This window comes from Sturnira hondurensis, unplaced genomic scaffold (assembly GCF_014824575.4).
Source record: "Sturnira hondurensis isolate 20B ecotype Veracruz unplaced genomic scaffold, ASM1482457v3 Scaffold0013559, whole genome shotgun sequence".
Lineage (NCBI taxonomy): Eukaryota > Metazoa > Chordata > Mammalia > Chiroptera > Phyllostomidae > Sturnira > Sturnira hondurensis.
Window position 1 is genome coordinate 270,738 of NW_028086190.1, and position 14,793 is coordinate 285,530.

At 39.5% G+C, this 14,793-nt stretch overlaps 1 protein-coding gene across 1 annotated transcript; it reads left to right on the forward strand.

Moving 5' to 3' along the window:
- Positions 1–6,020: 6,020 nt before the first annotated feature.
- Positions 6,021–6,752, forward strand: LOC118997990 (interferon beta-2-like). Its single transcript, XM_037061888.1, has one exon. The coding sequence runs from the start codon at positions 6,084–6,086 to the stop codon at positions 6,645–6,647; it is 564 nt and encodes a 187-aa protein (XP_036917783.1). The 5' UTR covers positions 6,021–6,083; the 3' UTR covers positions 6,648–6,752.
- Positions 6,753–14,793: the final 8,041 nt, after the last annotated feature.

The following is a 14,793-nucleotide window of genomic DNA, read 5'->3' on the forward strand; positions in this document are numbered from 1 at the left end:
ATAATTATTCAGAGAATGGAACATAGTAAAAGCTCAGTACATGGTAACTAATAGTACTACTAATACTACCACTATCGTTTTTATTTTATTAGTTCATAAACTAGCTCAACATGGAGGATCAAAGGCCTCTAGGCATGGGGTGGATGAGCAGGCTCTTTGACACACCTGGGAAGTCAGCTCTATAGGAGTTTGCAAGTCACACTGGAGGGGCAGGCCCCAGTGACCAGGCTCCTTGGACCATCCCTTTACCCAGTGTGGTAGACCATCTGTAGGTTTACTGATCTCTGTGACTCCTCTCATGGTGTTTGAGCTGTGAGCTGTGGATGAGTCCAGACTGACCCAAGAATCCTTTTTGAATGACTGAGTAAACTGAGCGTTTAAAAATGAAACAGCTGAGCGATGATTTTGCTCTTTCCAAAACTCACTGTATGGCACCCATGAGATGGCTGAGGTTCTGTTCAGAGCTGGCATGCAAAGGTCAAGAGGCAGAGAGACTGAAACCCACATAAAAGGCAGAGTAGCCAGAAACACTGGGGCTTATTTGTTCTTTTTAGTGCAGATTACCCTGTACATTCACTGAAGAGCACATTCACTGAGAGAAACCTGGAAAGCCACAGACACAAAACAAATAATCTCCCTTTTATTTCACAAGTCAAATATAACCACTAATAAGATGTTGGTATTTTTTTTAAATGGTCTCTCTACATACTTCGACATAGCTGTGTTGTATGTACAATTTTAAGCCATGCTTTTGAGCATAACTGGACACTTCTTATTTTCCAATGACACAAGTAACATGTTCATTATAAAAGTGCTTGTAAATGTGAATAAAACAAAAGAAAGGCTAATAATTTAATAAATTATTTAATAAATTATTTCAAACATAAAGTTACACTAGATTATAAATGCCTAATAATCCCACCTCCCAGACATCTTCTTATCACTGGGAAAAACCCAGGTACAACCAGTTGTAAAGGTGCACAGCGAAAGGGGAAGACTATTCCTCTTCAGTGCATCCTCGGCCGCCAGCATCCTCCCCGAGGACAACGACCACCAACAGAGGAGTGGATGTGCCCTAGGAAACAGCTACATGTGTGCATCAGGGTGCATGTGTGTATCTTTCTGTTAGGCTATAAACAAATGATAATACCATGGCCGTTACTACAGGTATTGCTCCTTTTATTAAGTATATCTCAGATATAGGTCCATATTAGCGAACTTTCTTTTTAATGTCTATATATAGTATGCCATTTTGATCTGTATCATATTATTACTTAACCAATTCCCTAGTGATGGATATTGAATTTATATTTTTTTCTATGACAGTACTGCAATGCACATTCATACATATTCTATACACAAAAATAAAAAGCCCCGTGTTTAATATAAACATACTTCTGCAGGAATGTTCATAGGTTAATTTTTAGCATTAATTTTGCAAGTTAAAGGAAAAATTGCATTGCTTGAAATTCGAAAGTTTAAAAGATATTGCTAATTGCTCTGTGGTCTCTCCTTGTAAGCTAGTTTGGGCTTTCTCACAGCAGGGCAGGGACAGGACAATCAGACCACCTACAGGGGTGCTGATGGCTTCCAGAGAAGGTGCTGCCTTATCTTTTCTGAGACAGCCTCAAAACTCACACACCGTTAACCTACCACAGAATTTTGCCCAGATTCTAGAGGAGGCTATCTTTGGTGTAAAGTGTCAAAGTCACCCTGAAATTATCACATGGATGGAAGATAGCATTCTGGCTGTATTTGAAAAACAATCTTTCCCACATTCCCAAAAGCTTGTATAAATTTATAATTTTATGGAGCATGACTAGAATACCATATCCCCATGCCCTTTGCAAATGTCATTAGTGCAAAGTGGCTGTCTCCTCTGGAGTTTCATTTGTATTGTTTTTAGTAACATTGAACAGATTTTTATATCTTCCTTGGCCTCTTATATTTCTTTTCCTGTTATCTGGCTATTTATAAACTTTTCTTTTGTATAGCTTTTTAAATTAATTTTAGGAGTTCTTTGTGAGTGAAGAAAAGTATTCTTTCCTCATTGTGTGTTATAACTATTTTTATATTACTCTTTCTCTTTGAATTTACTGGTATGTTTTTGCCATACCAAAATTTATAACTTGTTGATAGTCATATTAATAAATATTTTCTATTATAATTTTGGGATTTTATAACTTCCTCACTTCAATATTATTTTTTTAAATCTCCAAGTGTTTTTCTTTTTTTTCAATTTTTTAAAAATATTTTCTTTATTTATTTTTAGAGAGAGGGGAAAGGAAGAAGAAAGAGTGGGAGAGAAACATCAATGTGTGGTTGCCTCTCATGTGTCCCCTACTGGAGACCTAGCCTGCATGCAACCCAGGCATGTGCCCTGACTGGGGGAATCGAACCAGCAATCCTTTGCTTCACAGGACCGCGCTCAATCCACTCAGCTACACCAGCCAGGGCTCCAAGTGTTTTTCTGACTTTGTCTATTTTACCTCACAGTGTGCTCCATATAACATTTTGTGGACTGTAAAATATTGAAACCATCCTCAGTTTCCTGAAAATACTACCCTAGTCAATGTATACTATTTTTTAAGTACTGATTCTAGTTGCTAATATTTTTCCAGATTGAAGCATTTCTCCAGTGCCAAAATTCCCCCAAACATATTATATCTTGTGACTGTATCTTATTCAACAAAATCTGGAGTCTTTCCTCTTATTTCTAATTACTTTCTACATATATAGAGTTTGTATGATTCTGATTTATATTGTTTCATCTAATTTAAGAATATTTTCAAACTCCTTTGTGAAACACATTAAAATTTTGATCTGTTTTATGTGACTGTATTCCTGGTACATTTTCAGCGTCCATTCAGATATTATTCTGCTTCTTATCCTTCTTTTTCTAAAAATAGCTTTCTATGAAACTCAATCTTAATGCCATTTTGTTGTTTAAGTTAATAGGAGCTTACTTTTCCTCAACTAGCACCAATCGGGAATGGTTCATCTAACTTCACAGAGTTCCCTCTTCAGTCGCTTTTGAGACATGTTCAAAATCATGACCACTTGCTCTCTGATCTGTCCACCCTACACAAGTCTGCTCTCCTCTTTCCTTCCCTTTCCTTCTTGTTTCTGTCCTACTCAAATTTGATTTCACTTCTAGCAGCTTCAGCTTAGTGTAAGGTCCTTTCTGAAAAAGAGCTGTGCCCTGTTGGTTGGAACATTACTAATACCATCAACTGTTCCAGTGTTTTTCAGAACTTACTGAGGCCCCTCACATTCCTTGCAGTTATACTGGGCAGAACCCCTTCCAGGTTCAGGGGCTATTCTCCAGTCAGCCTGGATGGCTTTCCAGTAAATACCTCTTGGCTAGTTGGGGCTCTGTAGATCCATTGCTTCCCTCTGCTTTCTCCCACATGGACCGTGCTATGAGGCAGGTCTTGTGACGATTGGTGGTTTTTCCTCATCTGCTCGCATTTTGTGGTTTTCTGTAAAAGGGGGTTTTGGTTTCTATCTAGTTGCAGTGTCTGGTTTTGTGTGGGGACTCAGGGAAACTCAAAACCATCCTGCCACCACTGCTATCTTCCCAGAGTGTCCACTTCGTGTGTGAGGACTGTGTGCTACATCTTTTAAACCCTTGACACTCTTCACTCATTTGAATGAATGATGATCACGTCTTCCCCACTCCCCAGTTTAGAAGGATGAATTGCTTCCTCCTCACCCCAGTTAGGAGGCATTGCATAAACACCATTCAACTGGAAGTAGTTTTGTTTTGTAGAAATACGTCAGACATTACCCATAGATACTCTTTTCTGGGGAGAGTTGTTTCCATGGAGCCAAGTGAGAAGAAGGAATGGGAGTGGAGGGCTATTTGGGAGATAACGTTGAGCATATTGCAAAGATGAGAAGACAGGACTTCTGCTGATGGCGTGAAACCTGGAGCTCATGTTTGCTCCAGACTGATAAATCTGCATTTGCCTCTACTGCAATTTGGTACAATAAATGTAATGTCCCTCTGGCTTTAAACGTGTTGTAATCACCATGGCCAATAAAACTGATGCAGCTACCTGTAAAATTATGGAGAATTTCTTCAAACATTTGGTTCTGGTGTTGTCAGGAAATGAGAGATTTCACATCAATGAATTCATCCTTCTCCACCACCAGCTCCCTGGTGTATGGTATTGGTAAATCCCCTCACTCTTCTGTCTGTGTTTATCCCTGCATTGCTTACTGCTTACTGTGCAGATGGTATTCTACCACCACTGCTGCCAAAATAACAAATCCAGTTACTCCACTGCACTTCACACTCTGCTATGACTTCTACTGCTCTTAGGATGAGTAAATATTTTTTAGCATGGCTTCACAATCCCTGCACTATCTGGCTCCCAGCAGCACTCTGGCCTCATCTTAGGCCATTCTCTCACTACACTCTGACTTGAAGAAAGTTAATCACAGTGGCCTGTAGGCCTGTCCTTGGCCCTTACTGTTCCTTTCCTGACACAGAGGTTTTGCACCAACAGTCCCAGCTACCTTCCTTCTAAATTCAGCTCGAGTGTCACTGACGCAGGGAAGTCTTCTCTGACCTCTCCTACTACATTATACAGACCCTCACAACCACAGATCTCTTCTCTGCAACACTTGTTGCCACATGGCTTTTTATTTTTGTCTATTTCTCTGCTTAATACTTTTTTCCCCTACTTAACTGAATGATCCATGAAAGTGAGTGTTGCAGTTCCTTGCACATAGTAGGGTTTTAGACTGAAAGATAATGAAAGGTATTCTAAAAACTGATAATTGTTATTTTATTATTATTACAATTTTATTTTTGTAGTAAATCTTTTAAAATATATCGTCTCCCTGCTTTTATAAGCATGATATAAAATTATAATTAGATTTTTAATTTATACCTCTCTTATGAAAATTTGTTACCATATTCTAACAAAAAATGGACTCAGAAATATTGAGATCGGCCATTTACAGACAGCCAACAATCACATGAAATCACACTCCATGTTACTAACCATCAGGAAAATTCAAACTGAAACCACCATGTGTTATCATCTCATGTTTGTCAGAATGGTTACCAATCAATCAGCAGACAACAAATGTTGGTAGGGTTTGGGAGGACGGGGAACCATTATGCACTATTGGAAGGATTGTAAATTGGTACAGCCACTATGGAAAACAGTATAAAGTTTCCTCAAAAAATTAAGAAGAGAACTACCATATGACCCAGCTATTCCAATTCTGGGTATTGATTTTATGAAAATCTAAAACATTAAGTCAAAAAGATATATGTACACTTATGTGTATTGCAGCATTATTTACAACAGCCAAGATATGGAAGCAACCCAAGTGCCCCTTCATAAACTAGAGAATAAAACAATATCTGTACAATGGAATATTAGTCAGGCATTAAAAGGAATAAAATCCTGCCATCTGTGACACTATGGGTGGGCCCAGATAGAAGGCGTTATGCTAAGTGAAAAAAGTCAGAGAAATACAAATACCCACTGACTTCACTTAATTGTAAACTCTAAAAAACAAAAGCAATGAACAAAAAATACAGAAAGATTCATAGATGTAGATGCCAAATTGATGGTTGCCAGATCGGGGGTCGGGGGGAGGTTGGGAGGCTGGGTGAAAAACATGAAGAAATCAGAAATACGAATTGGCAGTTATAGAATAGTCTCAGAGATGTAAAGTGCAGCCTGGGGAATACAGTCAATAATGTTGTAATACCTACGTGTGGTGGCAGATGGGTACTAGACTTTTGGGATGATCAGTTTGCAAGGTAGGCAAATGTCCAATCAGTATGTCATATACCTCAAACTAGTATGATGTTTATTGTATGTCAATAAACTGTAAAACCAACATATGAACACTATAAAACATATGAAAAATGACAAAAGAAAACTGAAAAGGAGAACTGAAAATGGGAAATCCCCCTGACATAGAAAGGCTAGATGGCCTTATAAATAGCTGGTACTCATGGAGAAAGTTCATTCACTCTGGGAGCCCTTTGGAAGCCTTTGCCACAGTGCCTCGGTGCCTAGGTGGAAGTAAGCAGCAGCGTTTCTCTCGTCATCATGGCCAATGCGGGCATCGTCCAGGTGGCTCTGCTCTTGTGTTTCTCCACCACAGCTCTTTCCATGAGCTACAATGTGCTTCAGGTCCAACAGAGAGGCAGTGTCTCAGCCTCTTGGACTCTCATATGGCAGTTGAATGGAACCCTTCACAATTGCCTCCAGGACAGAATGGACTTCAAGTTTCCCAAGGAGGTTAAACTACAGAAGTTCCAGAAGGAGGAAGCCATACTGGTCATCCATGAGATGCTCCAGCAGATCTTTGATCTTTTCGGAAGAAATTTCTCTAGCACGGGCTGGAATGAGACCATCATTGAGAAACTCTCTGAGGAACTCAGTTGGCAGATGGACCATTTGGAGCCAGCCCTGGAGAAAATCATGGAGGAGGAAAAGGTCACCTTGAAAGAAAACACCACCCTGTTACACCTAAAGAAATATTACTTAAGGATTGTACAGTATCTGAAGGCCAAGTTGTACAGCAGATGTGCCTGGATAGTAGTGCGAGGGCACATCCTCAAGAACTTTTCCGTCCTTTACAAACTTACACATTTTGTCTTCAAAAACTGAACATCCGTCAGCCTGTGCCTCTGGGAAGGAGGGACGCCCACCATGACCTCAGGCACGCTTGAGCCGGTCACTCTTTGATGGACAGCTAATGCACTGCCTTTGAAAGGACAGCTAGACTTTTGAAATTTAATTAAATTATTTATTAAGTTATTTTTAATTTATTTAGGCTTTTACCTTGCAAAATAAATTTTTTGAAACAAACTCAGCATGGCAGTTTTTATTTCAGCTTGACTCATAGAACCACCCACATCAAAAGGTCCAGGGCACCTATTCCATGTTCTTTCTAAAATACATCTACAAAGTTTTTCTGGCCTCTGTCTTCCAGGAGTCTAAAACTCAAGGAAGCCACGCAGATTTGGCAATAAATGTAGCCTGAGCCTCTCCAGAATTAAAACAGAAGAGGCAGGTAGGTGTCTTTGGAACTCAACCAGGGAGCCTACTGCTCCTCCCCTCTACCCCAGGCTCTCTGGCCCTGAAGTCAGACTCTGACTGGCTTTCAGCAGAACCATGGGAATATCTCAGCTTTTGTGTTCACCCTGAACTCATCCCTGTTATCTCTGGAGTGCTCTGCTCACTACCCTAACCCTGCAAGGTTTAGAAATATTTATGTGCCCCACCAAAGCTAAAGGTGAGAAGCCCCAGGCAATTCTGATATACCATAAAGTAGCAGCCCCTTCATTTCAGTCTTCTCAGGAAAGCCAAGACATCGGGGTTTCTGAGGGGAGCTGTGGACTCTGACTGCTTCCAGGGAACAGACACCAGAGGGAGGAAGGACTCTGCTGTGTATCCCTACTATCTGGCTAGGTTTTTGCCCCATTCCCATCCCCCACCCCCTACCCCAGAAAAGCAAATTTGCTCCTGGTCTCCCCTGCCTTGTTTACACAGAATTTCAGGAAAATCTTATCTGCTTTTGCTGCTGCTCTGCCTCTGTGGGTCCACATAGTCCCTGGGGCCACATCCTGGGCCAGGGCTGCAGATGAAGTCCTTTCACGCCCAGTGAAAAACCAGGATGCGGGAAAGAAAGGGAAATTCAGGTGAGGTAGAGAGGGCACTGAGTTTCCCCAGGGCTTACACTGAGAAAATAAAGTCTGCCTGGGATCCTCTGGGCACATGGCCAGCAGGGCTGGATTTCTGTCTTTGTGTAAGAACCCTGTGGGTTCTAGGGTTATTATGACTGTTTCTGTTACAAGCAGGTGCCACCCTGGCCCTGGGCCGAACTCTTATACCTGTAACCAGACTTAGCCCTCCTCACCAGGCACAACTATGTTATTGCCATTTTACAGGTCAGGAAACTAAGTATCAGAGAGATTTAGCACCTGTCCCAGAATCACACAATGAGTAAGTGGAGGTTTTGAAAGTTCAAAGGGAAGAATCACATAAGCTTGGATCTCGGCATTTTCTCATAGAGCAGGAGAGAAGTCTGAGTTCCCTTTAAGAAAGTCTACCTTGAGGGGAAGAATTCAGTAGTGTTCTGAAGACACTAAGTTTGGTGCAGACAATGGGCTCCCCCTTCTGACCTAAGCTGGGTTCCACACTGGCTATGGAACCAAGATGCTCCATCCCAGTGAATCAATCTCACTGCTTCTGTAAGACAATGAATTTTCTCTTTCTCTCCAACTCTTCATTCTTTGTGACCCCACACCCCAGACATGCCAGGGGACATTCCAAAGTAGTGCTTGTTTTTTTGCCTGGGAATCAAAGACAAGATTAACACAGAAAAATGTGTTAGCCATTGCCTACTACATGCAGAGCAGTAGGCACTGGCTAGAACAACCAAGAAGATGGTAAACCAGTCTCTCTCCATCAGTGAGCTCCAACTGCCCACCATCTTTTTAGGGCCAGAAAATGAGGGTGTAGAGTAGCCCTGGAAAGGTCTTTGTGGTATGTGTGCTGGGGCCCCAGACAGAGGAGAGGCTCCTTCTGAGTAATCATAAATAATTGTGCCACATCTGAGCATGTTGACCCATCCAGAATAGCAAAAGTATGTCTATCACCAGTAGGGGATAAGTGATAATTAATATTCCATTAAGAATGAGGGAGGCTGATACAAAGTGTGTATGTATTTGCAAATGCTAAGCAGATAGCTGCATATGAAGGTGTAATTTATTAATTTATTCTAGCACCAGAAAACCTTGCAAAGAGAGTGCTCATTGCTTAGAAAAATCCTGAAAGTTGTAGGTGCAGCAACACAAAAGACAGTCCAATACCAGCAGCTTATTTTTGTGCATCTGTTTCTGAGGAGGAAAGAGACAGAGAGAAACTCACTGGTTGTTCTGGAGTGGGATGCTCTGTGGGAAAGGACAACAGGAAAAATATGTCTGGTGGGGCATGTAAAGGACTTTTAAGAACAAGAATAATTCATATGCAACTTGAACTTGTGCATTGATGTGATGAAGCCCTTTCCTGCGTCTCTTCCAAACCCTCAGTAGAGATGTTTCCACACAGAGTCCCCGTGCATGTAGAACTCATAGTGAGTATCCTGGTGTGTATAAGGAAACAAGCATAGGGTTTCCAGACACTTATACATGAACCAAATTAGTGGGGACCGAAGGCAGCCTCATGACAACAGAGTCACACTCCCACATCCTTCCTCAGGAACCCAGGGAAATCATGCAGAGGTCATGGCGCCTCCACAGACATGTATACGAAGGGAAACAGTGATATTTAGCTCTTAAGCTATTAGGAGGCCCTGGCAAACAACAGGGCTACACTTGATACATAAGTGTTACCTAATGATTTGGACATACAAATTATAGGGTAACATCAGCATATATTTGTGTGGTAGATTTTTGCAGTTAGTACTTAGGCACTGTGGGTGACATCAGTGCTTTTGGGTGCTCAGACACATCTGATGCAGGGATTTGTTCATAAAATACTCTTGAAAAATGCGAAGACCATGCACCGACTATGAGAAAGTATTTGGCCAGTCAAATATATGATAAAGAACTAGTATCCAGAATATATTTTTAAAAAATACTATCAAAACTAAGCAAGGCCCTGACTGGGTGGCTCAGTTTTTGGAGCGTTGTCCTGTACACCAAAAGGCTACAGGTTCGATTCCCAGTCAGGCCACATACCTAGATTTCAGGTTCAACACTTGGTCAGGTCGCATACGGGAGGCAACCGATTGATGTTTTTTCCTCATGTTAATGTTTCTCTCTCTCCTTTCCTCTCTCTCTAAAATCAAAAAATATATCCTCAGGTGAGAATTAAAAAAAAAACTAAACAAGAAAATAATCACCTGCTCCCAAATAGGTGATCTATTTGACTGGATTCTACACCAAAGAGGTACATGAACAGCAAATAAGTCCATTGAGATACTAAAGACTTCTTCATGGATTCTTTGTGGCTTAGATTGGATAATGAATGGGAGATGGTGTTTGACTACAAAGGAGACCATTTCACCCTGAGGGCCTAGCATAGTCACTGCCCTTTCTGGGGAAAATCCCTCCAGCCATCCTGGTTGATTTCTACATGTGATACACCCGAGGTCTACGCAGTAGAGAAGGCGGGGTCCCTCGCCAGTCTGGCTGTGAGACACAGAGAGAGAGCCAGCAGTCGGCAGTGGAGTCAGAAGGTGAATGGCACCCAGAGTCAGACCTTGCCCACTGCAGACACTTTTTCTATCAATAAATTTGCTGTACCAATACTTATTGGGCCTAAACAACTGTCGTATAAAGTTATTCTTTTATTTATTTATTTATTTACTGATTATTTACTTTAAATGTAGTGGATTCCACTGCCATTTTAGCTGCCTTAGAGCCCTCTCCCCATCACAATCACCACACTGTTGTCCATGTCCATGAGTCCTTTTTCCACTTGTTTATTTGCCTAATAGGAAAAAAAGCAGGTTTCCACGCACAGACTTATATATGAATTGTACGAATTTTCATGGGAGCTTTATTTGTAATATCTACAAGCTGGAAACAACTCAAGTGTCCATCACAGAAAATGATTAAAGAAATGATAGTATGACTAGGTAATGAAATATCATTCAATATTAAAAAGGAATGAATCCTAATACAATGACATGGATGAATTTCAAAATAATTATGCTGAGTATAAGCAGGCAGACAAGGAGTACATTCTGTATTGTCCTACTTATACAAAATTCTAGGGGAAAAAACTAGACTATAATGACTGAAAGCAGATCAGTGGTGTTCCTGGAGGCAGGGGCAGTGGTAGTGAGGAGTGAGTGGAAGAGAGAAATTATAGGGGCACAGGAACCTCCTGGCAGGACGCGAATGTGTTCTCTACCTTGTTGTGCTGGTGGTTTCAGGGGTGCTCACCTATGCCAAGCCCTATCCCAGTATTGGCTTTGAATATGAGCAGTTTACTGTACACGAATTATACTTTGCTAAAGCTCTTTATATATATATATATATATATATAAATATATGTGTAAAATGAAGCCAAAGCATCTTGTGTTCCTCGGACAAAATCAATACATTGTTTGAGGTCTTAAGCTCTCTTTATAAAATTCCAAGATAAAGTTGAATCTATAGACCCTTAGGAAAAATTACCTTATGGTCTATGCTCATCATTGTCAGCAGTTACATCGTTTGTGGTTTTCATGTCACATTTGCAATAGTTTTTCATATTTTAAAAGTTACCAAAGACACTGAGCAATATTGTTATGTGCTAAAATGACAAAAAAAAAAAAAAGCCCAGAGCACTTCATACATTGCATAGCTGAATTAACTGCATTTCAAGTTGCAGAAGACAAAGCCCAGTACACAAGGAAACTCTTTTGGTTTTTTATTGTAGTAAAATATATGTAGCATCAAATTTACCCTTCTAATTATTTTTAAATGTAGGGTTCTGTGGCATAAAATACATCCAAAAAAGGTCTGTATGGTTTTTTTCCATAAAATAAAAAAAACCCACATTTTCATATTCATCAATAACTTTATTGATTTGGGTGTTTTGAGTATATCATCTATCTCCTATGTGGTATAGTGTTGGTTGTTCTCAATTAATGTCTTCGTTTGATCACTGCCAACTTCAACGGCTCTTCCCAACTGAGGAGCATCATCCAGCGAGAAATCTCCAGCATGAAACTTCACAAACCACATTTGACATGTTAGATCAGTCACAGAAACTTCTTCATACACTGCACACATCTTTGTTTGCATTTCAGTTGCATTTTAAACTTTCTTGAAATAATAAAGTATAATATGTCAGAAATGTTGCATATATTCTTCCATCTTCAATATTAATATGGCTACAAAAAATTCACCAATTTTGTAAGTTTTTTAAGAATACATGCTGATATAATGGTTGTCAGAATACAACCTAAGAAAATGGTTTGAATAAAGTCAAAGACAACTAAGTGCTTCTAGAGTCATCATATGGCAAAAAAAACAAAGGAACTTTTTGGCCAACCCAGTATTTGTGCAACTAACACCACCATTCATCCCCAGAGCTTTTTGATCTTCTCCAACTGAAATTTTGCAAACACAAAACACTAATCTCTCATTTCCACCCCCTCTCCAGTACCTGGAAATCATCACTCTGGTTTCTATCTGTATGGAGTTAACTACTCTAGGGACCTCACAGAAGTGGAATCATGCAGCATTTGTTCTTTTATGACTGGCTTATTTCACTCACCGTAATGTCTTCAAGTGTTGCATGCATATTGTGGCATGTGTCAGAATTTCCTTCTTTTTTAAGGCTGTGTAATATTCCATTGCATGTAAATATCACATTTTGTTTATCTATTCAGTAATGGATGGTTGAGTTGCTTTCAGCTTTTGGCCATTGTAAATAATGCTGCTATGGACACAGGTGTACAGATACCTGCTTGGGTCCCAGGCCTCACTTTTCTTCAATGTATATCTAGAAGTGGAATTTCTGGATCATATGATAATTCTACATTAATTTTTCTGAGGAATCATCAAAGCAAATATTTTAAGTTCTATCTTCATGATACAAATATTTGTGATCATAACATAATGCAAACACAGCAACAGCTCCATTTCTTAAGACTATACATGTCTTTGTTAAGTGAGTTATAAATATATACCATATCATTAAATCTTCCCGAGCACCCTAGGATTAAAGTATTACCATCTCCTTTCTACAAATAATAAAAATGAGGCTCAGTAAGATTAAATAAATTCCCCACTGCCAAGTCTACCGCTGGTAAAGAATGGAGACATATTTGGAACCAGAGACCATACTCTTAACCATCTGTGATCATCTGCTAGCTCCTATATGTTATTTTTATCCAACTCCCTACCATTGATATTGTGATTTAGAGAGGGAACCAGACGCTCTATGGCCCAGTGGCTGTAGCTACCGGCTTTTCTCCTAGTGTGCCAGGGAGCGTCTGCAGGAGCGGCTGCTCTCTCTCAAGCACTTCTTTTCCCTTCTACCCCGATTCAGAAAAGGATTCTCTCTCCCTTTCTCTAGAGAGATTAGGAAATTCCCATCTGCTCCCTTGCCAGACTCCACAGAGAATAATTTTTCTTCAGGGCTTTAGAGGTAACGTTCTGAACCATGAGTCATAGTTTTCCCTGGCAAGGCTGCATTTCCTTCTCTCGACCACTGTGTTCTTATCCCGTGCTAGCTCTTGTGCAGTTTCCTTTTCAAGTCTGGCACCAGGTGCTTTCATTATCTCACAGGAAATTTTAGGAACTAAACGGCCTGGGTTATTCGATAATAACACACCAAAATTTTATCTTTCCCTTCACTTTTAAATTTCTTGGCTCTGTTTCTTTTCTTTTTTTTTTGTAAAAACCCAGAGATTAAAAAAAAAGTTTTCAAAGCCAAAAAATGACTTACTAATCCAAGATGCATGAATTGAAAATCTGTGAACTAAAAAGTCTAAATATTTCAAAAATAAAGTTTACTATTTAAAAAGAAAAAGAACAGGGAGTTATACAAATCTGAGAGTTAATGTGGGTTCTGCCATTTTCTAAGTGTATGATCTTAGGCAAATTATGTAAACTGGAGATAAACTACTTCGAATTCTTGAAGAATAAGTGGAATGTATGATGTGGTCCAGCACAGGTCCTTGCCTGTGAAGGTGCCCAATGCTTAACTTAGAAGTGAGTAAAAGTTTTAGAAATTTCTCACACAAAATTAGGTGGGCTTCTGGAGCACTTTCTCTAAAATCTCATATAAAAAGCAAGTCTTGCAAAGAAGGACCCAGTGGCTCCAAAAAAATCTAAAACACCAACTCAAAAAGGCATATGCACCCACATGTTCATTACAGCACTAGTTACAGTAGCCAAGACATGGAAGTAACCTAATTGTCCATCAATAGACAAATGGATAAAGAAGTGCTACTTATAAAGAGTGGAATATTACTCAGACATAAAAAAGAATGAAATCTTACCATCTGCAACAACATGGATAGACATAAAGAGTAGTATATTTAGTGAAAGAAGTCAGATGGAGGAAGACATAATAGACAAATAAAACAGAAACAAACTCAAAGATACAGAGGGCATTTTGATTGTTGTCAGATGAGAGTGGGTTTGGTGTGATGAGTGAAAAAGGTGAAGGGATTAAGAATTACAAATTGGTAGTTACAAAATAGTCATAGGAATATAAAGTACAGCATCGGGAACATAGTCAATAATATTGTGATAACTGTGTATGATATCATGGGTACCAGATTTACTGGAGTGATCACTTTGTATGTTATACAAATGTGTAATCACTATGTTTTTTTAAATTTATTTATTTATTTTTTTACATCAATGTGTGGTTGCTTCTCATGTGTCCCCTACTGGGAACCTGGCCCGCAACCCAGGCATGTGCCCTGGCTGAGAATGGAACCGGCAACCCTTTGCTTCACAGGCCTGTGCTCAATCCACTGAGCTACACCAGCCAGGGCCTAATCACTACATTTTATACCTGAAACTAATACAACTGTAATTCAAAATAAAAACATTTAAAAATAAAATACAGAAAATAAATGATTATAAATGGTAAGATAATTTAGTAAGTTGATCTTAAGTTAATGCATTCCCAATAAAAATGGCAATAAGTTTTAAAGAAAAACAAAAAGCAAGTCCTAAATATGTAGATAGTTGATAACACTATTGCTCTCATAATAAGATATAAATAAACGTAATGTCCACCAAAGTTGTATTTATAAATATTGGGGAAAAGATTCAGCATCTATGACTACTAA